The sequence below is a fragment of the Aspergillus welwitschiae genome (assembly GCF_003344945.1).
Source record: "Aspergillus welwitschiae strain CBS 139.54b unplaced genomic scaffold BDQ94scaffold_41, whole genome shotgun sequence".
Lineage (NCBI taxonomy): Eukaryota > Fungi > Ascomycota > Eurotiomycetes > Eurotiales > Aspergillaceae > Aspergillus > Aspergillus welwitschiae.
The window spans coordinates 223157-248018 of record NW_020798735.1 but is presented as its reverse complement, the minus strand read 5'-3'; the positions used below and the strand labels follow the sequence as shown (position 1 = coordinate 248018).

The window sequence follows — 24862 nt, the reverse complement described above, 5'->3', positions numbered from 1 at the left end:
GGAAAAGGTTGAACAAATTCCCCACCCGCCTCTCTCTTTGGAAAGACTCATAGTCCAGAGAGAACTGGGAAGCAGCAAGTGCGAAACATTGGTCAATGCTACGAATTGACGGAGAACTGCTATCTACTTTGATTTAATGGCCGCTTGGGCCCCTCGGATTGGTTAGTTAGTGTGGCAGACTAAGTACAAAGGGGTGATGGTGGTGGCTCTAAAAACCAGGGATCAATTTCAGTCCAAGTTTGTGTTAGTCCTACTAGTGCAAAGGGAAAACGAAGTGCCACTGTTGACTGATTTTCCACATGGGAGTAATCAAAACCCGCCACCGGGGATTTTCTTTTTCTTTTCTTTCTACTTAGTACAAGACAGAGACCCATCTCAAGCTCTTATGGGGAGACCGGAATGCTTGGAATCGGATTTACCTTGGTAGTCTTTTTTGTTCCCTGCTCTAATTTCACTGCCTGTCCACTTGCAGCGAGATAAGCAGTGTCTGACCAATTCATACTGAAGTAGTGAGAAGTGGACATATCACACGCCTGTATGTTACAGGCGTGTGAGTGTGTACCAAGTGATTGAAGAAGAAAAGAGACAAAGAAAGAAAGAAAGAATGAATGAATGGTATGCGATCGATCGCTACGTACAATACTTGTGCAATACCTACACACATGCATGCATGCATACAAACAGAGACTTTTTCTGCAAGCGAAAGCGAACCCAAAACCAAATCCCACCCACCGGTGGCAACGACGGCAATAGCCGATCCAACAACAGCACGCGATGGGTTATGAAGAAAAAGAGAGAGCAAACGGAGAGAGGTGGGGGGTCTTGAGCAGAGAAGCAGCAAACCCAAACGAAATAATTTCGGAGGTCCCATTGAAAAGAGCAGTGCCCATTGCTCGAAACCTTCATAGCGGCCACTAGTGGCGCTTGTTTCTTTAGCTACCTAGGTCGAAAATAACACTAAAAGTGCAACCCTGGGAATTGTCAACTTCTGTCTAGTTAACCATTGGATGGAACGATTCTTGTCGGTCCATAAGTAACTCCATCGCAGCAGGGGGGAGGGAAAGAAAAGCAGGGACTGCTGGCTAAGACGCTAAGCTGGGACTGGCTACTTTAGTACTGTTAGTTTAGTACTAGATGGCTCTTACTAGTGTGGTGTGCCTGTGAGTTGAGTTGAGTGTATCAGGGACCACTAGTAGTGCTGTTACTGAAGGGAGGGTGGATCTCTCCGAGGGACCACGCTAATCGTATCGGTCAGGCTAACTAACGGTTCTCCGACAAATCAACAAACCCCTCTTGAGCTTTTGCGATGGAAACGGTCGACCGTTCCAGAGAACGTCTCATCTATCTAGTAGGGTAAACGATTGACATTTTAGTAGCATATTGCTTGAGATTTTGTAATTTGACTTGCCTGCCTTCTTGTAGTTGGCATCTAACATCGCACTCATCGCTACAGTAGCTTTGGCAGGATCACCAGCCACGCTCGACTATCCTGTAGATCAAAAGGTAGATCTACCGCGTGTTGGCATTTTATGATTATGCCTAGAATTTGGGAAAGCCATGATAGGTTATAGTTAGCCTCGGGCTTACTTTGCTTGCTGGCTAGCTGTATGGACACTTAATAACCTCACTTCATTTATTCCGATAGTGCTACTAACTGACCTATGTCGCATCCCCCAATACCATTGGTGCGATATCTGGGCCTCCCCCTACCAACGGCGTGCTACAAAATGACTCCTCCGGCAACCATCGCGCTTGACCTAAAGCACAACGAAGTCAAGGGTGCTCAGACATCCGACATTTAACCGTGGTTGAGTCCGTGTCTCGTTACAACAAGACCCTGCAGACATGGCCTGAACTTTGGGCTGTATCATTGATTTCACTCCATTCTGAGCCATCCTTGTTCGAGTAGGTGTTCATCTTAACGCGTTATGCAGCAGAAAACCCCCGAGACTGGGCGCATTGATTGACAAAAGCAATACTACACTAGTAGTGGACGAAGTAAAAGTCAACATGCCGATACGTTGCCACGTGCGGTTGGCATATAGTAACTACTGTCTGCTCAGAATCCAGCAGATTCACCGCACTTGGGTAGACCGGTCTGCCGCAGCTTGTTATGAAGAGTGAGTGGTTTGATGGGAGTTTCTAGGTATCAGAAGTGAGAGCATCTACTCCGTAGTCTGCTAGTTTCGGAAACCGTTTTGTACGAACTGAGTAGGCGGGTCCGAGGCCGAAAGAGTCGTGAGACCTGAATGCATGCTGGTAGTCCTCCATAACTGCTAGTGTAGTCGAGTCAACAGCTCAGCAGAGTTCAGGAGTCTCCCATAAACTAGATAATATCAGATAAACGAAAAAAAAGCTTGTTCGACATTTACCGCAGGACACGAGGGATCAATGAAAACAAGCCCGGAAAAGTTACAATCACGGGCGACAGGCCCAATTTGGGTTAGTGGACAATTTGACCGAAGTGTCAATAATTCATAAGTTGTCCACTGTAAAGTGTAGATTAAATGTGCCGGTCCTCCAATGTCCCCCTGCAAGCAGACCTTATCCGCTTCTACTGTTGCGCTCATAGGGGGATTGATTTTTGGGGTGGTAACTGGTAAGAGTAAGACCAGTGTATTGACCCTTGACTGCCTCCTCGAAAAGTGGGAAATGGAGATGGACAAATCATCGAGCATATGTGTTCGGAAGGAGCTCCGAATGATTCGAAAGGCAGGACTTGAAGCATTCTCATGTCACCGGAGGGTCCGGATGATGGTGGAAAAAGCCCAAAGCGTGATAGTTACTGTACCAAAAAAAGAAAGTGCAATTTATCACCAGTTAGTAGTGATTTGAAGGACCCGCTACCGGCCACTCTAGTCAGGTAGATATTAGATAAGTAATAATCCCAGAATCGGATTGAGTGACCAGACCCTGAAACCGGAAGATCATGGTGTTTCCCGAAAAAAAAAAAAAAAAAAAAAAAAAAAAAAAAAAAATAACAAAAAAAAAAAAAAAAAAAAAAATAAATAAATAATCAGTAACTTCAAACACTGGTTCCAATACGGGGCTTGGTATGAACTACCACAATATTACCTGAGATACGAGATACCGACCGGACACAGTACTGGGAGCAGTACTAGTTGCCATGTCTCTGAGCTCCACCACCTCGACGCTGCTCATATTCTAGTCAGCACTACAGACTACTAACTAGTTGGTTAGCTAGTTACCAGGAGACAACCTTGGACCCTGAGTCAGGGTGAAAATCTCACCAGGCGCACAGCTAGATTGTTAGTTACTTGAGTTAGTACACAGTAGTTGTGAGCAGTAAGTAAGTAAGTAAAGACGGCGTTTTCTGGCTGTCACCGGATGTGGGAAGAGAAAAATACCACCTAACCTCCTAGTTACGATGGTGGCTGGAACATAAGCGAGTCTATTGGCCCCTGAAGAGAGACGAGGAGCGGCGCCAGTCCCGAAATATGTGGTGAATGGGCCCTGTGACTGGCTCCCTGCTGCGACCCTGGGCGGGATTACCCTCCGGAATTACTGCATTCGGCACAAGGTATGCGGGGACTGCCAGTTAGCGTCGGTGACCGGGCAGCGCCAAGAATGCCTCGAGGATTCTGGGAAGTCAGGGAGTCACCGAAAGCCAGGCACCTTGGGCCAATCCCCATGCGTATCCACACGCCTTGTTTCACGGGCAAGACAGTCCAACTCGCCCTGGCAAGAAAAGAATAATCTGTCCAGGATTGAGCAGCAGGGCATCATCCTACTACTACTTACTACTACTCCTTCTGACTTAACCTCCAATTCTTAATGACTACTAACTCACACCCTCACTACTTTACTACCACACTGGGTATCACACCCTGATTACCTTATGCTTACCCCCTCTTTCTCTTCCCTCCTGTCTCTCATCTCTGGCTAAATACCTCTTCTTGATTCCCTTCTCCGCAACCGATCATCGGCCCCTGTTGCTCCGTCCGCACCCATCATTGACCGTCGCTCATCACCTCCCACCACCACTACCACTACCATCACCCCTCTCCCCATCATCTTCAAACAGAGACCCTGGCGCCTGGGGGCAATTTGCTCGTCTATCAACCGCCGGAACCCCCAACGACCCGGTCTGTTCTTCCAGCCTTGACTTGATAACCTTCAGCATCCTTCGATTCTGAACGAAGTTCTCCTTCGACCGATAAGCTGTCAGCCTGCCGCCCTGTCTGTCGCGACTCCTGCTCCCGATCGTCGCGGCTGCGGACGCGAATAAATCTACACATATCTACTGTCCATCACAGGCAAACAGACGAATTGAACTTTTGTTATGAACCCTTGAGAACATCACCCGACACCTTTGGACTTTGCGAACCCGTCGTGTTCCGCGCCTTTTATGTGTTTATAGCAAGTCCAGTTCTGGCATGATTCAGGCGACCGCCTCCCGACTTTGACCTTTTCTTAAGCCACCACCTATCCCACCGCCTCTTAGTTGACCTTGATTTACACCGATTGACGGTTATGAGCATGGTCTTCGTCCGCTCAACGGCTCCCATTACATCATTATAGTGTCTGTGAAGCAGATCGGTCTCTCTTCTCAGCACGATTTCCGACCGTTCGTGGTACCAAATGGCCGGCCCTATTGGAATGGGGGCAATCCTCCGATCTTATTTAAATGCCTTCGTTCTATTACTTGTCATTGGATCGCCAGCAATCGCTCAGTTCTGCTCATTTTGGAGCGGTAGCTGTCTCGATGCCCTGGCTCAGACTGCCGTCTCCTTCAACTTCCCCCCTCTGTTTGAGGAGAGTCTCAACCTCTACTATGGATTCGACGCCAACTCTCGAGGAAAAGGCCAAGAGCCCATGACTAAAGTTAGCTTTTGGCTCGGATACAGTGCTCTTCTCAATAGCTCTGTCATCAATTCCAACCGCACCTCTGAGATTGCTTTGCGGGTGGGAAATCTTACCGGAACGCCGTCAGGTTCCAACAATGGCTGCGATGGCGTGTGGGGCGCACAATGCTCGTACGACTTGATCACCTTGTTGAAGCAGGCCTTGTATGGACTCACCACGAGTGGAAGTTACTATGATGACCCACTGGATACGGTGTTGAGTGAAATGCTCATCAACCAGCCCGTACTCTCCAATTGCCCTCCGCCTCTGTTCGACGTTGCTGCCATACCTTCTATCTGTATGTTGGCTCCGCTGTTTGTTCTGCCTTCTGTTTGCAGTCCTTACTGACTAAATACAGCTTTTGCTCAAGAAACCGATACCACCCGAATTGCAACCCTCCAAACGTCCGGATCCAGCAGTGAACCCTGGAAGACATGGTTCATTGATAATATGACTGCTAATGACCAAGCAGCTCAAGTTGCAGTCGCCATTATTAGCAGAGCTCCATCCTACAACGGCAACCCTCCCAAATATGTCGATGATATACAAGTAGAGCTCGTTTGTACTCAGGCTCCATCTACAGGAAGCTCTTCGTCAAGCCAAGGCTCGTGACCTACGGTTGACCCCATATTTTTGGGAGAACAATCGACATGAATCAACGCAATGTGTATATCCATCACAGTCTTGGAGATCACCCACGGACTCAGCTAGGTGCACTTAGACACAGCTCCCGATTGGCGAGCTATCTCGCCATGAGATGTGCCTAGCCTGAGTTGACTTCGACGACCAACAGGGTACTTATTCCTACACGACCTTATATGATGAACAGCTCTGTGGTGCACTTCTACAAGAAGACCCAAAGCAACCCGAAGAGTTGGTGACATGATACTGCGACAGACGCAAACTATCCCGTCAGTCGTTGAGAGGTCAGCTGCTGTGATATATGGCGCTGCAATGGCATCTGAGGGAAAGGCCTACGGTTACGGATGATGACTCGGCTGGCTTCCGTTACTTGGTGTCTTCCATGATCGGACCGGCCTCTCTCCCTTCGTCAAATCCGGTGGCACAATTCAGATGCACATAAATGGGTCACCCATCTACATCCTACATGGAAAGAAGACATGAACCAGACAAGCATTGCATGTTTGCTAGTGACACGTCAAGGTCACAAGGGGTATACCGGAAATTTGCGAACTAAGTACAGATTAGAATGCCATTCCAAATAACCACCACTCTAAAGCCCCCCATTTCTCCTATAATCGATCCTCAACCGCATACCCCTCTTGCGGTGCGTACGTCCCCGCGAACCTGCCTCGCTTATAATGTCGGCCATTCCATGTCAATTGGCTCCAAATCGCCCGGGCCTCGGAAATCCTCGAGGATGTCGGCTTGTTCGCTCAGGAGCTTCCTGTCCGTTTGCTTGCCAATCGTGGCCAATCCCCTCCATCTTTCCAAATCCTTCGCATTCCTCTTGTCGCCGTGGGCCGCCTCACTTTCTTCCCAATGCCCCTTGGAGAACCCCAGCAACGTGGTGATGCGCTTTCGTGGAATGTCATACACCAACGAGCATATGGTGCCGGTCTCCTCAAGCCAATTGCACTGCCAGAGTTCGCCCGGTCGAATGCACTGGTACGTGGCCGTTTGAAAGTTCTTCCGGCCGGCCATGGGCCCGCCATGGATGGCGTAGACGATGCGGTCCTCGTTATAAAACCACATTTCATAGCGCCATTTTTCGGGGTTTCCTTGGGCGTCCTGCGCGGCGTAATCGTATATTAAATGACGGTCACGAATATCGGTGTCGAACGGGGTATCTTTCAGCGCAGGAACAACTGGCATAATGATCAAATCGAATACTTATGGATGTGGATGCGGGACGAAATGTCAGGTAGAAGGATGATGGCTAGTATTTTCTGAGAATAAAACAATCGCCGTGGCACGAGAATTGGTCGCTGGCCTCAATTTAAACCTTAATCACAAATCATGCAGTATAATTCAATACAGGAATTGGTCACCACGGCCCTTTATATATGTAATTTGTCCTTGTAGATATACACCGTATAAGTTAGTAGCTGCCTGCCACCTCTTCCCGGTGCCTCTCCTTTTGTTCAACTTGCTTTGCCGGGATTCCCTTCCGAGTTGGACAGCGATGACATCACGACACAAGCGAGACGGAACACCCCTCCCTTCGGCTTGTTTGTTCTAATCTTCTTGAAGTGATGTTACTGTGTTTGCTTGCCGAGTTTACCGTTGGCTCTTCCATTCAGTCCAAACATTGGGTGTGAATTTCCATGCTTTCGAGAAGTTGTGGATCCACCGAGACTACAGTACAACTATCAGTGGCGAATTGAGTCGTAAGGCGGGATGGACGATTCGGCAATTGGCAGCTTTGAGCCTAGGCTCAATGAATGAATTGAGTTTAAGCAAGCCTAAGGTAGCTGAGGTTGTATTGCCTTCTCTTTCGGTTCCCGTGCATGGTGTTGGAATGGGTGGTGGTAAATCAATTCAGTGGTATACTAGTAGTGATTGCTCTGTGAAACACAATTGTATGATTGATGATGATGCCGTTCTTCAAGTGTGTCGTGGTGATGCAGTGGTATATGTGCATATGTAGACATGGACTACGTACCTACTAAGGCTCTGGACTTTTGGCTAGTATCTATTCATCTGTGTCTGAAGAACTCTTATGCGTAATGCTTGATAATCCCTGAACGGGGAAGACAAAGGGTGAGCGGGATTCTCGTTGTTCACATTCGATTCTCTCGGAGATGTTGCAATTTCCCCAATCGAAGATTGCCCCTTTCCTAAGAAACGCATGGATACGTCTAGTTGAAGGTGACCAGCGCAGCTGGCTATATTCATCTGCTTAGTGAATTACTTTCTTACTTCTAAGGGTGGAGGGTGCATAAGTTGTGTTGCATTCAAAGTCCACAGGATGTCGGTGAAAGATACTGTTTTTTTTATCATTGTATTTGTTGTATGCATTGATTACACGACATTGAATGATGGTGTGCTAATCTGTCCTTCGTGTTGAAGTCCAGCTCGAGATCTCGTTATCGACAAGCTGATCATCATTTGTTAGGTATCTTGGAGTATCAGATTTACAAGTCATGCTTCCTGTTCAATGTCCAAAGAGGATAAGACATCTACGTCCAGGACACCTCCTGGAAGTTTGGAAGCGTGGATCTTGAACACAACAGCACAGAAGAGGAGGCGGAACGGAAGATAGACAACGTATAATCGGTAGTGTTATCCGCTACACGAATATTGCCTCCAGATGCTTTCAATCATCCCGAGATTGGCTAGCAGCCCGGGGTCCGTGGCATGCTAGTCTCACAGAGAAGGGAAGGTGGGCATATAGATCTTTCGGCACTTGTTTGCCAAGCCTGTCGATTATTGCTTAAGTTGATCGTCCTTATGGCTTCTCACTGGGGTATATTACGAGCTAGCATTACCCCGTCGATGGCATTGATCGACCATCTAGCGAACAATCTGCGTCAACCGCTGCCGATATGCTGGGAATATTAAGTGCCGGCGCATCTCCTGCATACACATTGGCGCCAATTGAGTTTTCAAGACACAAGAAGCCTTGTACAGGTGGCCAGGTAATTCGGCACGCATTCCCAATGATCGAGTTTGGAACACCCACAGATGGATATTAGATTGGGCTGGGCCTTCGGGATGACTGGTTATGGGGGTCGTACCACCGACGCAAAGTCGACGGGGCTATCCGTCATAGGAAGGTAGATATGGAAACATTTGCTTTTCTTACTCTCACCTTCCCCGTGATTGTGACTGCTGAAAACTTCTGGTTCTTATTTATTTATTTATTTATTTATTTATTTATTAGTTTATTTATTTAAACAGCCTTACCTAACCGAGGCGTAGGTTGGGCTTGTGAGTGTGTGGGCGGGATCCTCTCATGGCCGCTGGAAGAGAGTGAACAATTACACTTGCGGCACAAAGCAGATCATCCGGTCAAGGATCTGTCGGCTCCTGTTTGCTGCATGTGTGGTTCATTGAAATCCAGCAAGCTCTAGTATGGTCGGGCATCATGCTTGGCCAGCGAAAAGTGAGAAGCTCTTTCAGCTACAACGTTTAAAGTTTGCAGACCCACTGGTTGGAGAGCTTAATGGAGGCTCGCATCCCTATCACAAGCTTGACTAGTGCAGCTTGACTCCGCCCATAGGTGACGGCATCAATGTTTCATGCTCGGATGACCTCGGAAGCGATGATTGTAGAGCGGCGTTCTCTATGTGTCTATCGATCGAAGCGGTCGATCGCCTCGAGGGAGGGAAAAAAGGGTTGTAGGATTTTCTTCAGTATGAATGGGCAATGCTTGGAGCAGACTGCAAAAGCGCCCAACGGCGCCAGGCTGGGCATCTTTGGGTTCATAATGGAACTACGAGTCAGTGCTGAATGACAAACCACCTAGACCGCTCTCTGGCTCTATTCCACCTGCTTGACGATCTGTGGTGGAAATCCCCAGGGTGCAGCAGTGGTGGTGATTTCATGAGTCGGGCCGGCGCATGACGTAGCAGATCCCTGAACCGGCGCATATCGTCATCGTTCGTGTTGCCCGATCATCCCGCACTGAGATGATGTTTCTTATAATTATCAAACTCCGTCTAAACTACTAACTACTGGCCCTCGTCCCGATTCATTAATTTCCCGGTGCCGGATCTACTGAAACAGATCGACAATCTACAAGAAGCACAGCCCACCAGACACGCACCCCATCGTCAACAACTCTCATTCACCACCACCACTCATCACTCATTCATATCACACCACCAAGATGGTTGCCAAAGCTATCCAGCTCGGCCTACGGATTTGGGAGGTATGTCATTCTGTCTCGAGCCGAGAGCCTTGCTCTGGCTGGGCCTGCAAAGCAAGCAAGTGAAGCAGCTGGGAATTCTGGACTAACGCGGAAGATGGCATCAGTTCATCTGGACTCTGCTCATCATGGCTTTGATCGGTAACATGATCGCCGAAGCGTTCGCCGGGAACCCGGCGACCATCAACTACACCATGTTTGTTGCAGCCTTCTCGATGTTCACACTCTTCTATCTAGTCCCAGCGTCAATCAATATTGACTGGGCTATTCACCCAATCTTCTTGATCGCCATCGACACGCTCAATGCGATCTTGTTCCTTACGGCTGGTATCGCCCTGGCTGCGAAATTGGAATGCCACAGCTGCAGCAACGATGTACGTATAGTGCATGATTTTCTGCCTTATCAGTCGGGGAAGCTATCCACTAAAAAAAGTGGAGAGTGGAGTTTTCGTCCCGCGAACTCCAAAAAAGATGATGCACCACCGTAAAATAATGTCAGGGCAACGCTGACTTGTGGATACTTACCCTAGTCCTACACGCTGAACAACGAAATCACCAATGGAGCCCATAACCGCACGAAGCGTTGCCGCGAGGCTCAGGCCTCGACGGCATTCCTGTGGTTTGCCTGGGCTGGCTACACTGCCTCGATGATTCTGTCGATCATCATGTCACGCCAGACAAGTGTCAACCTTCGTGGACGCACCGGTCCTGCCCGCGGCGTTACTCGCCCCAGCATGGCCCAAGTTTAAAGAGTGGTTCATATCCGCTTCTCCGCCTCGGCTGGGATTACGTTGTTCGATGTGAATGTCACTCTCAGGAATGGAATGGAATGAATGACGAAGCGCAACTGGGCCAATTATGAATCAGATGCAATTGGACACAAGGCGCTGATTCTGGCTGATGAAACCGACTTAACAATCTTCATCAAACTCATTACTAATTCAGAGAAAAAAAGGAGTCCTGGCTGTACTTGGCCGGGAATCATGGCCGGGGATAATTATAATCGGGTGGAAAGGAGTTTTGTGTGTAATTCTAATTATGTTTTTTAGTCATATGTACTTGATAGTTCGTAATACTGATCGCTCCAATGTGATAAGGCTCTTGGATACTGTCAAAATGTCAGATGATATTTATTTCCAGTCAGATGCCTACCCACAACCTAGTACAACTCTTGATTTACGCTGGTATGTGGGATGCTGCTCCGAATTTAAGAAACTCTTAGAGAAACGCCGAGACGCGATGACCTGGACGACGATGTCTACATGCCGACCGGGGAAGAAGCAAGTATATCGATTGCTTAGAAATTGGCAGCTCACTCCGGAGGCTCCGGAGGCTGCATTTCAGCTCCTCACTAGTCGCCGGACGATCAGTTCAAAGAAGTCAAGCATTCTCCTCTTTCCCTTCCAACAGCTACATACATAAGACTCTATCGTCTGCTCATGCTCTATAGTACCTTTAAAATCCTCAACTATTCTATAATTTTCTCCGCCTCGGTGCATTAGTCACCCGGAACATCATCATCATGGTCAAAGCTATTGCCGTCACTGCTCCCGAGACTATCTCCGTGGTGAGCGACTGGCCCAAACCTACCCTTCGTGATGACTGCATCCTCGTCAAAGTGGTGAGCGTCGGGCTTAATCCCACGGACTGGAAGAATGCCCTTCGAAGCACTCCCGTCGTTACTGTTGGCTGTGACTACGCCGGCATTGTAGAAGCTGTCGGCTCTGCAGTCACGAAACCTTTCCGGGTCGGTGATCGTGTCTTTGGCCTCATCCGCGGCTGCAACCCCAACCTCCCCTACAATGGAGCATTCTCAGAGTACGTCCTCGCTCTAGGTGACCTGCAATCCGCCATACCGGAGAATCTCAGCTTCCAGGAAGCTGCAACCCTAGGAGTCGGCCTGGGCACCATTGCTCAATCTCTGTACCAAAGCCTGCAGCTCGCATCATTCGATCATCCCCTTGCCCAGCCGGAACCCATCCTCGTCTATGGCGGTGCTACGGCCACAGGAACTCTGGCAATTCAATTTGCCAAGCTGTCCGGGTACGAGGTGATCACGACGTGTTCGCCTGAGACCGAGGAGCTAGTGAAGAGCCGTGGTGCCGACCATGTGTTTGACTACAAGGATCCTGGGGCGGCTGACAAGATCCGCGAGGTTACGCAGGATCGGCTGAAGTTGGTGCTGGATACCATCTCGACAGAAGAGACGGCGGCATTTTGCGGACGGGCTATGAGCTCCCAGGGCGGTGATTATACTGCGATGATAGACAGCAAGGTGCCTCGTGTGGATGTGCGCAGCCGCTGGACGCTGGGTTATACGGTATTCGGAGAGGAGTTGATGTTTCGGGGTGTGCATATCCCTGCAAAACCAGAAGATCGGGCTTTTGCGGCAGAGTGGATCGAAAAGGCGGCCAAGTTGTTGGCGGATGGCAAGGTTGTCCCTCATCCTGTGCAGCTTGGGTCTGGTGGCTTGCAGGGTGTCATTGAGGGACTGAATTTCTTGAGAGAAGGTAAGGTCAAGGGGTGCAAGTTGGTGTATAATGTGAACGAGACTGTCTAACTCGATGGTAATATGCTATCATGACTGCACGGAGCCCCGACGGCCGCGAGACTTATAAGGCGGCCCCAGTAAAGGACGGTAAAGCTTAATGGTGCGTAGCAGCCTCGCAGGGAGAGTACCAGGCAGACATGAATGGGGAAAGGAAGAGGCTAAAATCAGTCTAGAACCCAGATTCTCTCCGCGCTGTGGGTTATTGGAGAGAACTAAGTAGACTTGCGACAGGGGTCTTTCCACCCAGTCACCTTATCGCTGCCATCTAATTGCTGGATTTACAACACCGTCCAAGATTAAAGAGGGCCAGCGAGATTAGCTCCTTAAAAGGTACTGCTTCGATTTCACCTGACACTCAGCCTCACTCCACCTCAGCACTCCCTCGCCAACCTCACCTTTCTACTGTACATTCCGGGTCCCATTGCCATTTAGCATTCCCTCGTCATTAATCTGCGTATCGAGGATAATCCACGAGGATGGAAAACATTCATGTTTGCGGAGACGATGAATTCGGTCCACGAGTGGTCCACTGTCGAGGGGACTTCGACTTCACCCTGCTTTTTGAAGAGTGCTTCTTTTCGATCGCTCCCTCGGCATTACTTCTGCTTGTACTTCCCTTGCGCTACAAGCAGCTATGGAAACATCGGACAGTCATCGTCTCTCAAAGCTGGGCATACTGGGCTAAGCTGGTACGTGCGTCTTGTCAAGGACTGAACTGTCGCGAGCTAACTCACGCACCGCTATCTACTAGGTTTCAGCACAAGTTTTCGGTGCATTCCAGCTTTGTCTTCTAGTTTTATGGCTCCTCCCTCACACGCCACGGACACAGGCATCCCTGGTTGCTGCGGTTCTGACCTTAATTACATCTGTTGGCCTGCTGTTCTTGTCCCATTTGGAACACATATATTCTGTGCAGCCCTCTTCCATTCTGAACCTGTTCCTATCATGGACAATTGTCTTTGATGCCGTACGTGCAAGGAGCTTATGGCTGGCCTCATATACCGTCCTTGCAACTCTCTATACAGCAAGCATTGCGGTCAAATTGGTCTGGTTCTATTTAGAGACGAAGTCGAAACTGGTATATTTCATCAACAAAAACGTGCAATATGGCGACGAGGAAATCAGAGGCTTTTATAATCGCGCCTTCTTCTGGTGGGTTAATCCTTTGCTCTTGCTCGGGTTCAAGCAGTCAGTGTCCCTCGAGGAATTACCGTACCTTGATCGGGCTCTGTCTGCAAACGAATTACATCGAAAGCTTTCCGCTCACTGGGCTTCAAGTAAGTAGCAGCCAGATAGCATTTTCACTGTCTGCTGACTAGTTTCAGTGCCAAAAACTTATGAGAACGCGTTAGCCTATTGCGCTGTCCGTGCATTCAGAGCCCCAGTCTTTTACTCCTTCTTGTCGAGGTTGATGAGGATTGGTTTGGATTATACGCAACCTTTCTTGATAACCAGATTAACCATTTACGTTGGCCAGGAAACTCCTAGTAAAAATGATGGCTATGGCCTGATTGGTGCGTTTGCACTGGTCTTCATTCTGAAAGGTGTATGCTATCTAGCCCGCTCCTTTAAATATTTTATCCTGATCAATTTCATGTAGGTCATGAATTGCTTTTATGAGCACTATATATTTCGTCTTATAACGCAGATACGCGGCGCTCTGGTATCTGTCATCTATGATAAGACGCTTGAGCTAAAGTACGATGAGTATAGTGACTCGGCAGCGCTGACTTTAATGAGCAATGACATCGACAACATTGCATCGGGGATCCAGAATGTGCATGAAGTCTGGGCGAGTCCCATAGAGGTGGGCATTGCGCTATACTTGTTACAGCGTCAGGTAGCTTGGGCTGCTACAGTCCCGGCAGCCCTTTCTGTTGCGGTCTTCTATTCCACCCATTTGTTGTCGAAGTCTGCACCGGGGAGGCAAAAGATTTGGATGCAGGCTGTTCGTGACAGAGTTGCGTTTGCTTCGAGTTACCTCGATGCGAGTGTAACTATCAAGATGCTTGGCCTCCAAAAGCATTTTTCTAGAATGCTACATCAACTGCGTATTGACGAGCTGAATCGACAGTCAAAATTTCGCCATCTGATGGTGAAGATGAATTTGCTCGGTAAGTTCAGTTTGAGCGAGGATATATTGTGTCGAGACTTACGGTGTTTTCAGCGGGCACAACAACCAATCTCAGCCCGGTTCTCACACTCAGTCTTTTCACCGGTGTTGCACTCCATACCGGAAAAAGACCATTGACAGTGGCTGAGACATTCACATCCCTTTCGATAATCTCTCTATTGAGCGGCCCTCTGTCAAACCTGATCTATTCGGGCCCGAAAGCTAGTGCGGCGCTGGAATGCTTTCAAAGGATCCAAGCTTACTTGCTAGCAAGCCCCAGACTCGATGATCGAGTTATGCCCCCGAGTCATCGGCATGTCTCCCCGCATACAAATTGGACTGACATGGACACCGAGGGGGTGGGGCCCATTGAGCTTCAGCAGCCAAAGCCATCGGATATAGGCATTGGGCATCGTTCTGTGGCAGCCAAGTCGGACTTGCTGCAAATTCACCAGGCTGATTTTGGTTGGGATCGCAGTTCGCCAGCTACATTGCGGAGCATCGATCTTAGATGCCCCCCTTCTTCGCTTACCATGGTTACCGGGGCCGTTGGATCAGGCAAGAGCACTCTGCTTCAAGGAATTCTGGGTGAGGTTCCCTGCTTGAAGGGCTTCATTTACAGCAACGTTTGCGAAATATCTTTCTGTAGTAGCAGGGCTTGGATTCGCAACAGATCCATCCGTGAGAACATCTGCCAACCCTTGCCTTTTGATGAGCAATGGTACCGAACTGTGCTTTATTCGACTGCGCTCGACCAAGACATTGAAAGCTTTCCCCACAAAGATCACACAATCATTGGTAGTAATGGTATGGCAACTAGTGGCGGACAAAGACAACGCATTGCTATTGCCCGTGCCATCTATGCACGCAAACAATTAGCTCTTTTCGATGACGTTCTAAGTTCTCTGGATGCGAAAACTTCAGAGCAAGTTTTCCAACGCGTTTTCGGGGCACAGGGCATCTTGCGCCGCCATAGAGTTGCTGCTATATTAGCAACGCATGACCAGAAACTTCTCGCCTTTGCCGACAATGCTGTCTTGCTCCAAAACGGAGTGATCACGGAACAAGGCCATCCTCAATTGCTTCAGCCACGGAATTTATCGGGTGAATCAGCAGCCACTTCACGCTCAATCGGGGAGCGCCAAGTAGCATTGCCGGGTAGCCAGGCGGCTGCAGGCATTGCCTCTTCGAATGCTGACGAGATGAACGGGAAGATAGGCGACCTGAGCATATATGCATACTACCTCCGAGCAGCCGGCCCTTGGCAGGTATTGATCTACTTCGTATCCTTAGTGATAGGTGTGTTCTGCTCTCAATTTCCCAGTAAGTCTACCTCCCTTCATGGTCGACTTTCATTAATAAGAGGAGCGAAGATCTTTGGGTCCAATGGTGGGGAGAAGAAAATGCCCGGACGCCGTTCGGAAGGCTAGCCCTCTATATCAGCGTCTATGCTCTTCTGGCTGCTCTAGGAGCTGCCCTATGGGCATGGTGCATGTGGCTCGTCTTCTGCCGCATTGTCCCCACGTCTTCCAACAGGCTCCATGATTATCTGGTGATGAAGATCGATAAGGCTCCTTTGTACTGGCTCACCGGCACTGACAGCGGTATCACTTTAAATCACTTCAGTCAGGACATGACTCTAATTGACCGATCACTTCCGGCTGACTTCCTTAAAACATCGAAAAATTTTACACAATGCTTGATGAGCGCCATATTTATCTGTGTTGGTGCCAAATATATGGCTCCCCTGATCCCCTTATCAGTAATTGTTGTTTACTCAATTCAGAAGTTCTACCTCCGAACATCACGACAACTTCGTCATCTGGACCTCGAGAGCAAGTCACCACTGTACACCCAATTTACCGAGACCATAAATGGGCTTGTCACTATTCGCGCGTTTGGCTGGCAAGACAGCTTCCGTGAAGAGCACCAGGAACTGCTCCAAAGATCGCAGCGGCCCTACTATATGCTGTTTGTCATACAGCGGTGGCTTATTCTTGTTCTAGATCTGTCTGTTGCTGGCATTGCAATCTTGCTAGTGATACTATCAGTTTTTGTGCGCGGAACTGGGCCAATAGGTGTTTCGCTTGTCTCTCTAATCACGTTCAGTCAGCAGCTGTCGGAATTGATCAATTTCTGGACATCCATGGAGACCAGTATTGGTGCAGTTACACGCATCCGCAATTTTCAAAAGGTTCCCTCAGAGGATCTTCCTGGAGAGGAAGTAGTTCCTCGTACAGATTGGCCATCAGAGGGCCATATAGCTTTCCAAAATGTCAGCATAGGCTATGATCTGAACTCTCCCCCTGTTCTTCAACAAATAACCCTGGCCATCCCTGCTGGTTCCAAGCTAGGGGTATGCGGGCGCTCTGGAAGTGGGAAAAGCTCTCTACTTCTTGCCATTCTTCGCATGGTTGAAATACAAAGTGGTGACATTAACATTGATGCCGTGAGTTTACAATCATGCCCTCGTGACATCGTCCGCGATCATGTTACAGTGATACCTCAAGAGCCTGTCTTATTCCGGGGCACTATCCGTGATAATATCGCTGGGTTCAGCCTCATGGACGATGAGATTGTCCTCAATGCACTACAAAAAGTACAACTGTACGAACATGTCCAGAGCTCTGGTGGTCTCGATGCTAAAATCGATCATCTCCCCCTATCAGCAGGCCAGCGACAGCTCATTTGCCTGGCTCGAGCTATTGTCAAGAAAAGAAAAATCTTGCTTCTGGATGAGGCCACTAGCCGTGTGGATAACGAGACAGATTCCCTGATGCAAGATATAATTCGCACTGAGTTTGCAGGCTGCACTATTATTACAGTTGCGCATAGGGTTTCTACCCTTCTGGATTACGATCAGATTGCTGTCATTGATGGAGGAAAGATGGTTGAATATGGCACACCTAGTGAGCTTTTGGAAAGATCGGGGTCGCTTCTCCGGCAATTGCATGATCAGCAGAGGCTCAGGGTGTGATGATGCTACGATATTTGGCTTTAAGGTAGTGCTTGTATGAGACATGGCGGAAGGAGCTCGAGGTCATCAAGGACACTGGGGACAGACTGGGAAATTCAGAGCCCATCCTCTTCATCATTACCCAGCATCATGACTTTGATTGTGGGTTTAATATCCGTAAATATAGAAACAAGAGGGATAGCCAGTATACTGCGTGTCCCGGGCGCCAAGCAAAACTAGCGAAGTGCTCGAGGTTGTCCACGATCATCGAAACAGATGCTGTAGAATCGTCAAGAGTATACGTTACGTCGTTAGCAGCAAGCCAGTAGCCAATACCATGGGGTTAAAGACATATCCAATATATTTCTGGGACTGAAGCTTTGGACATATAGTATGGAATCTAACCGAAGGTCGCATACTGCATTGTCTCCCATTTCATTTTCCGATGATGTCAGGCATAGCCTAAGTAATGTATTCAAAGCTTATATACCTCCTTCTAAAAGGCAAACGACAACATCATCTGGGGATTTAAAGTGTAGCAAAAATACTCGCTAGGCACAAGAAGCTAGCTAGTACTGGAGTAGTAGTACTTAGTAGTATGTTGTTGTTCATGTTGTGCCCCCTTGCCCAATCAGGTAAACCCGCTGACAACGTGACAAGCACCGTGCAACCTCCAGCACTTCTTCCCTCTCTTCACAGCAACGCATGGAATACTGTAGTTGTTTGCTACAATACGTCTATATCAAGTTATAGTTCATTCATAATTCTTCATTAATGGCCGACTATCACCAGCGCTATACTAACTGCAAAACAAACTATTACCATGTCCAGATTGGATACCCACGCTGAAAATCAGTCACCCGCAACAGAGACAGAACGCCATTGAATAACCTGGGAATAAAGGCATGGTCACCAGAAAACGCGCAAACACCTTGCAAATTTAGGTTCAATCAAGGAAAGGCTACTGTCTACGCCATAGACAGCTTGAAGTCGGCGTTGTTGCCCCGCACAGTCACCATTCCGGTCTTCCGCACTTGGTCGTTTGCTTTCCCAAAGTATCGACCGGACCGGAAGCTATGGCATCATCGTGAGTATTTTGGGTAACAAAGATCACTAGTCAACACCTACCTCCAGTGAAGATTGGCGCGAACGACATTCTGCACGCCTCGGATGTATTCTTGAACATCTGCATCGACCCGTTCCCCCCAGGTTGGCAGTGCTGCCAAAGCAAGGTACCAGTCTCGGTAGCGCTCAATGAGCATTTCGCCTACATGATTAAACGCTACCTGCGCTGGCATGCCATTGTGACGGCAGATGGCCACTAAGTTATGGCTCACACCTTCTTTCTGTATCCTTTTGTGAGTCATGCGGGTCAGAGCTGGTATTTCAATGTAGACAACTAACCTCTTCTTTGCAGTATGATAGTATGTCGTTTTGCCTAAGATACGTTAGTGAATTCAGATGTTGGGTGGGGTGTGTTGAGGCAGCCTACAGTAACACGAGGTCAGTACCAATCCTCTCGATCTCTTGGATGCTCTTGCATTCAAACACATGATCTGGGATATCTAGTTTGTGGGCATATCTGCAATATCCCTCAAGTTAGTGTCATTCACAGGCAAGCAGACGTCATAACATACTCTACTAAGGCAAAGAGCGGCGAAACACCTGCAGACTGCCTACGCAGACAGAGCATTTCTTCAAGCGAGGGCAACTCTCCCTTGGAGCATGAGCGTACTTGAGCCAAGCATCCGGTGCAGTAGTCATTCATGGCACGTGCAAACCTGCGACGAATCCCTTAAACGACGTTAGCAGATACCCTAAAGCGTGTGGAGGAATCCCAGCGCTACATACCGATAGGTTGAGCCTGCAATACCGTCAGACGTCAATATGCACTCCCAATACAGTATAATGATCAACGTACCTGAGTGATTCGGTGCCATACTGAGTTGTGCACCTGTACTATTGGGTAATCTGAGAGTACTGGCCTCTGCCCAGCTTCGTCGGCCATGCCTGCTCGCAAATCCTCAACAAGTATTTGGGCACGTTCTGGGTCGTCCTTGAGGCTTCCATTATCGAAGACTAGAATCGAAGCTCAGTCATCACACATAAGCCTTCCAAGAGAGATGGTGCTTACGGTCATCAAAAGGGAACACCTGCTTGGGAAATAATGGTTAGATCTAGTCAGTGGAAGTTTATGTGGTCGGTCGTGGTTATGAAACGCACCCAGTTTCCCCAGTCAATAACTGTCCGCAACTCCTCGGGCTCAGCATCTGGAGCTGCGATGGAACAAAAATAAGCGAAGTCCGTCTTTTGTAGTCGCCTTCGGCCTCTTTCATCAAAGTAGCATTCCCTGTCATGGCGGTGGCTAGGTTAGAGAAAGGTGATGCCCACATTAGGGGGAGATATGCACCTAGAGATCCATGCTTCTGACAGCTCTTTCACAGACTTATAGTGCCGATTTACTATAGGTTCGCCCGACAAGAACAACACGAACATTTCAGGGAGGCGGATGGTGAGAGAAGTATCTTGCCGGGGTATCTTGACTGTTGGCGAAGATATACTCTGCTGGACTCTTGTGACGGCCATGTTCGACTGTTAGAACTGCGGTGGTTCGAGCACAATATAGAGAAATCTAACGGATCGATCACTATATACATGAAAACGAGGTGGATCTGGACAGCACCACGACATGTGCCAGTGCATGGTACTTTATATACAGACGAATGCTACGACCTGAGTTCACCAAGCCTGGAACCGTACGAATGGCCAGGATGATCCTACAACTGACCTGGCTGTACAAGGCCCAGACTTCGGGCTTTGGTGACGACCTGGGCCCACAGGATCGTCCAGCCTCAGGATCTCGTTTCCCGGTACTCGAATTTCAATGGCGCCAGACAAAAGGATAAGGTTTCAGTTGGTAACCTGCAATACCCGGAAGTCAGAAAAATAATAATGGCGTCTGTTATACATCAATTAAGGACTGCAAAAGTCTAGCGCTACTCAGCCCGAGGAGCTAGTGCCTGGGTGTTCTCCGCCGCCGCCAGAGCTGAAGGCTTCTCAAGAGCAATGATCGGTCGTCCACCAAAGCGCGGTATGGATTTGACGATCCCTGCCCGAATACGTCTAGAGCACCCATTTACGGCCTCTGGATCTTGACTTTTGATCGGCCCGGAAGCCGGATCTCTCCCCGGTATCCGGGATTTAGCACGGTCTCTCCATCTTATTCTTGGCGACCTCTCCCGGGGATTGGCTAACCTGCATGCTAGGACGATTGGGCAGTCATGACAACGGGGCCCAAGACATTGATTAGCGCCTCTAAGTTCGAGACTGGTACATTTTGTTGCTTTTTCCTTTGCTCTTGATTTTCTCGCCGGCTCTGTCCATTGATCACCAGTCTGGCCATGGTGGAACGAGTACATCTGATCGTGATCATACCATTGGGCCACTCTGCTGGGGCACTGCGGTGGGTCCCACGAGGTGTCTCGCCTCGCAGCCACGGGACTGGGCTCGAACATCCGCCCGGAGCACGATGCATCGTTAGTAGCTTTCACTAGAGATCATGTCCCAAAAGGACGGGTGAACGTGAGGGGCGGCCCAGGACCCAATTGCTTTTGTCAGGTAACACTGGCGGAAGGCAGGTCCGGTACATGGAGTGGCCATTGCTTTCGTTCAGCTCTATGAGCTCTACAGTCCGTCGAATCCTAGCTTGGTATCTTGAATTGCGGTATAAAATGCGGGTGAAGGGCGCAATGGACCAACTATCAATGACTAGGCATTGGCCTAACAGACACCTCATTTCAGTCAATATTGGCAAGCATTGCTCGTTAACTCATCAATATGGCCTCTTCCTCCCAACCACAGGCTGGCGACAGAATCAGTAGCTGGGGCTACTCCTTCTCCTGGACAAGGGATCATCTGTCCAGGGAAGAGTTAGAGCCGTTGCGCCAGCAGTATGATACCTCTGCGGCTAACGCGCTGGAGAGGCTACAAGCAATTAGGGCTACACTGATGGAAGAAAGCAAAGCAAAGGGGACGAGCCCACCACCTAGTGATCTTTACGTCCTCCTACGGGACCACCGGGGGGATGACGATATCTTAGCCAAGTTCTGGACCGAAGTGAACACTGTGCCTGAGTGGGTGGACTGGGAGCAGCTACAACGCGGCCAGCAATTCTTCTATCGCTATGCCATTGCCAATATTGTGGGGTTCGCTTTGCAAGGGTTCGTGGCGGAAAACTCGGTATGTCCTTTCTTGCACAACCATGGGCGAGGGACGAGGGATCTAATGATGCTCATCAGGCTGCACCTGGGGTTGTCGAGGTCCTTGTGCGAACAGGAGGCTTCTCCACCCGTATGCTTCTGGGCAGATTGCTTGAGACCTTTCAGTGGCTAATCCAAGTCACCCATTGCATTACATCAATTCGCCCCGGCGGCGAAGGGCACATTGCCAGCGTTCGGGTCAGGTTGCTTCATGCCTCTGTTCGCCAACGCATCATTCAACTCTGTCGAGCCAGGCCGGATTACTTTGATCTGGCACGCTTTGGAGTGCCGGTGAACACCCTGGACTCGGTCCACTCAATCAGTACCTTTTGTTGCAACCCTATGTGGCTTCAACTACCCAAGTTCGGCATTCAGCCTACTCCGGAGGAGGTCAAGGACTATATTGCGCTCTTTCGGTACCTAGGCTTTCTCCTTGGAACCCCCACATCGTATTTTGAAACGGTGGAGCGGAGTAAATGCACTATGGAAAGCCTCCTCGCGCACGAGCTCCGTACCACTGATACGTCGCGAACGGTGGCGTTTAACTTCGTGGAATGCGTGACGAACTTGCCAGGGCCATTCAAGGTCTCCAAGGGATTCATTGAAGCGGGCAGCCGATGGATCAATGGTGACGAGCTGTGTGATGAACTGGAACTTGGCAAACCAGGGCTCCTGTTTTATCTGGCATTTTGTGGGTATTGTGCACTAGTGGTAGCTATGGCGTGGGTCCAGCGGCTATTTCTCAGTCTGGATGAACTACTGATTGCTGTAAGGTGGAATCTTATCCTTCACGGTGTGCACAGATACTAACTCTGGGCAGGGGTTCCGAAGTTTACTGTATGGTGGAGTGGTCCAGCGAAAGTCGCGCACTCGATTCGAGTTCAGATATGTGCCCCGAATCGGCAAGCAGACGGGGAAAGAAGCATACAGGGTTGGTGATGCGGCCACGACAAAGGCTTCCTGGATTTATCACCCGATGTGGACGATTCCCTTTAAATGCTTGGGAGTGGGCCTCTTTGAGATGGTGCTTCTCGTGATGCTTGGTGTTTCCGGGGTGGTGATAGTGGGAGGTGCGCTCAGAGTCATGCAGGGGGTGCATGGGTATTCCAAGGCGTATGCATAACATGCTGGACACAGTGATGACGGGTTCATGCGAGATGATTAGGATTATGTTGACTTTGATTCTTACAATTCATGATAACAACCATATGAACGATGCTTATGGTGTATACCCTGGTTAAATCCTCCATTGAGTGTCCGACATGTAATTGAAAGGATTCGTATGAGTGAGTGGTAACGTTGAAGCTGCCGCGTGATTCGCATAGATCGCATTTGAGGCAGGTGACCAGACTGGCAAAGTCGAAAATCCCAACAAAGGAACCCTGGACCGGCAGTCCAGGCACGACCGTGCCCTCCCAACAAGAAGCAACAGGGAGGGAAAGAGCGAGAGAGCGACATAGCAGGAGATGGATACTTTCGGGCTTAGAAACTAGTACTTAGTTCGTTAGTTCTTGATCTGATCGCTGGCCCAAAGCTAAGGATACACTAAGAGAACCGTGGGGTAAGATCCCTGCCAACTTGCATCTGGCGGCAGATCCTTCAATGTCTCCCTCTTAGAGGGAAAAAGCAAATCCATGCGCCAGTCCTTCAGCGCTTCCCGGTTTTCGTCAGACGAAGCGAAAAATAAGAAATTAGATAGGAAATGGGGAAAAAAAAATTTCAAAAAAAAAGCAAACTACAATCCTCCGGTAAATCGCCATCTTTCCCGCTCCCGATGGCGCCCGGAGAGATCCCAAAAAGACGATGTATCAATTCTGTCCATCCCAGTGTGCCCGATAGAAGACGTACTTTTTCGATGATTTCATCCCATCATGAGATACCCACTGGTCTATAGTAGTCTAGTAGTATTTAGTTAAACTCCCTGGAGGAAATGAGGCGCACTAGGAAGCCCGATCCACTCGGAAACTTAATCCCCCTCGTGCTGCTGCCGCTGCTGCTGCTTCGGTTGCTGTTTTGCGTTGTTTTGTGTCTGTTTCTGTTTCTGGTTTTCCCTCAAAGTACAATCTGAGGGCTTGTCGGAGGTTCCTTCCGGAGTGATGATGATGTATGCCTTCCTTCTACTACCTTTCCTAGCAACAAGTACGACTTCGCCTCCATTTCAGTCCTATTATTCAGTGAGTGTCTGTCTGTCTGTCTGTCACCGACTCCCCAAATGGGATAAATATAGTATGTTCACAAAGTACTGTCTACACCGGTACTCATGTGTCTCCACTTGTTTATCGGTCTGTCTGTTGGCTGTGGCAATTCCTCTTCTTGGAACACTTTTCTTTGACCCCAAAAGTACAATGTACTTCGATATAGTTGGGTGGGTATAGGTTCGGGTACTTAGTTGAACCTGATTACTTTCATACACCTGGAAACTGAACGAAGGTCTTGCCTATCCTGGATAGTATGTAAATAAGCCTTGAATCATATTCCATCCAGCCATCCGAGACTATCTCGTCCTTGTTCCTAGTTGCTGTGTTCATTTTCTTTCCCGGATAGGATCGTTGCCGAGATGACGACTAACTATTAGTTACTATTTCCGGGACTGGGGGGCCCTATCTGCCGCACGATTAGGTTATAGTGGCTGAGGTGGCGCAGTGGAGATCCCTTTCCATTATGCCGTATGTTTCTTTGTGAATATTGGAAAGGAGGTGGTGGGTGGGAAGGTTGGAGGTGTTACGATCCGTGCGGTGTTATTGCAGTCTAGCGGATGGATGATGGATGATAAGATGGGATGAACCTTGTTGCCTTGTTAGGTGGGAGGTGTGGTGGGGGCCATGGGTGTGATTGATCCCAAGGTTTAGAGACGGATACAAGATAGCATGAGGCTTAGTACTAGTATAAGCACTACTATACTACTAAGTCAGTCACAAGGCCAGCATGGTCTGTTTTGTGGCTACAGGGAATCAATGTAGACGCATGCGGAAACAAAGAAGTTAGTCTAGCGGAGACACATAGTAAACAGATAACTAGCGGAGTATAGATAGACGATGGTGGTGATTCATGTACGAGACAACCGATAACTAGTAGTGTGTTTCGGACAAAGGGGAATGAATGGAAATGGGCAAGATGAACTGTATACTAGTATCATGTGCCACGTCAAGTTTTGACTTGATTCAGGCACATTTCCACTTTCTTCTTTTAGTTTCGTCTTTTGGAGCAGTTTAGTTGGTTCATATCCCGGGTACACCGCAGGAAACTCTCGGTACTGACTTACTTCCTTCAGTTGAGTCTACAA

At 48.8% G+C, this 24862-nt stretch overlaps 8 protein-coding genes across 8 annotated transcripts; 5 read left to right on the top strand and 3 right to left on the bottom strand.

The window, feature by feature from the left end:
• Positions 1-363: 363 nt before the first annotated feature.
• On the bottom strand, positions 364-1290 carry BDQ94DRAFT_151385 (uncharacterized protein). Its single transcript, XM_026767745.1, has one exon. The coding sequence runs from the start codon at positions 869-871 to the stop codon at positions 497-499; it is 375 nt and encodes a 124-aa protein (XP_026621943.1). The 5' UTR covers positions 872-1290; the 3' UTR covers positions 364-496.
• A 3141-nt stretch (positions 1291-4431) lies between these two features.
• On the top strand, positions 4432-5526 carry BDQ94DRAFT_93814 (uncharacterized protein). Its single transcript, XM_026776887.1, has 2 exons — positions 4432-5164; positions 5225-5526. The coding sequence occupies exons 1-2, from the start codon at positions 4603-4605 to the stop codon at positions 5476-5478; spliced, it is 816 nt and encodes a 271-aa protein (XP_026621942.1). The 5' UTR covers positions 4432-4602; the 3' UTR covers positions 5479-5526.
• A 657-nt stretch (positions 5527-6183) lies between these two features.
• On the bottom strand, positions 6184-6702 carry BDQ94DRAFT_174384 (Calycin-like protein; the record flags this gene model as incomplete). Its single annotated transcript, XM_026772336.1, has 1 exon — positions 6184-6702. One exon carries the CDS (start codon positions 6700-6702, stop codon positions 6184-6186), a length of 519 nt encoding a protein of 172 aa, XP_026621941.1.
• A 2959-nt stretch (positions 6703-9661) lies between these two features.
• On the top strand, positions 9662-10449 carry BDQ94DRAFT_174383 (MARVEL domain-containing protein; the record flags this gene model as incomplete). The annotated part of the gene is made up of 3 exons (XM_026772335.1): positions 9662-9703; positions 9808-10074; positions 10231-10449. 3 exons carry the CDS (start codon positions 9662-9664, stop codon positions 10447-10449), a joined length of 528 nt encoding a protein of 175 aa, XP_026621940.1.
• A 357-nt stretch (positions 10450-10806) lies between these two features.
• Positions 10807-12530, top strand: BDQ94DRAFT_93806 (zinc-binding alcohol dehydrogenase family protein). The gene is made up of 2 exons (XM_026776886.1): positions 10807-12351; positions 12425-12530. Exon 1 carries the CDS (start codon positions 11223-11225, stop codon positions 12258-12260), a length of 1038 nt encoding a protein of 345 aa, XP_026621939.1. The 5' UTR covers positions 10807-11222; the 3' UTR covers positions 12261-12351; positions 12425-12530.
• Positions 12531-12727: 197 nt separating this feature from the next.
• Positions 12728-17341, top strand: BDQ94DRAFT_174381 (P-loop containing nucleoside triphosphate hydrolase protein; the record flags this gene model as incomplete). Its single annotated transcript, XM_026772334.1, has 6 exons — positions 12728-12940; positions 13003-13528; positions 13577-13797; positions 13852-14365; positions 14419-15687; positions 15738-17341. 6 exons carry the CDS (start codon positions 12728-12730, stop codon positions 17339-17341), a joined length of 4347 nt encoding a protein of 1448 aa, XP_026621938.1.
• A 215-nt stretch (positions 17342-17556) lies between these two features.
• BDQ94DRAFT_174380 (terpene synthase family protein) lies at positions 17557-19906 on the bottom strand (the record flags this gene model as incomplete). Its single annotated transcript, XM_026772333.1, has 11 exons — positions 17557-17599; positions 18293-18394; positions 18449-18666; positions 18725-18758; positions 18813-18902; positions 18958-19114; positions 19172-19184; positions 19242-19399; positions 19455-19473; positions 19544-19670; positions 19731-19906. 11 exons carry the CDS (start codon positions 19904-19906, stop codon positions 17557-17559), a joined length of 1137 nt encoding a protein of 378 aa, XP_026621937.1.
• Positions 19907-20996: 1090 nt separating this feature from the next.
• BDQ94DRAFT_93724 (oxygenase MpaB family protein) lies at positions 20997-22715 on the top strand. The gene is made up of 3 exons (XM_026776885.1): positions 20997-21559; positions 21619-22347; positions 22400-22715. The coding sequence occupies exons 1-3, from the start codon at positions 21158-21160 to the stop codon at positions 22700-22702; spliced, it is 1434 nt and encodes a 477-aa protein (XP_026621936.1). The 5' UTR covers positions 20997-21157; the 3' UTR covers positions 22703-22715.
• Positions 22716-24862: the final 2147 nt, after the last annotated feature.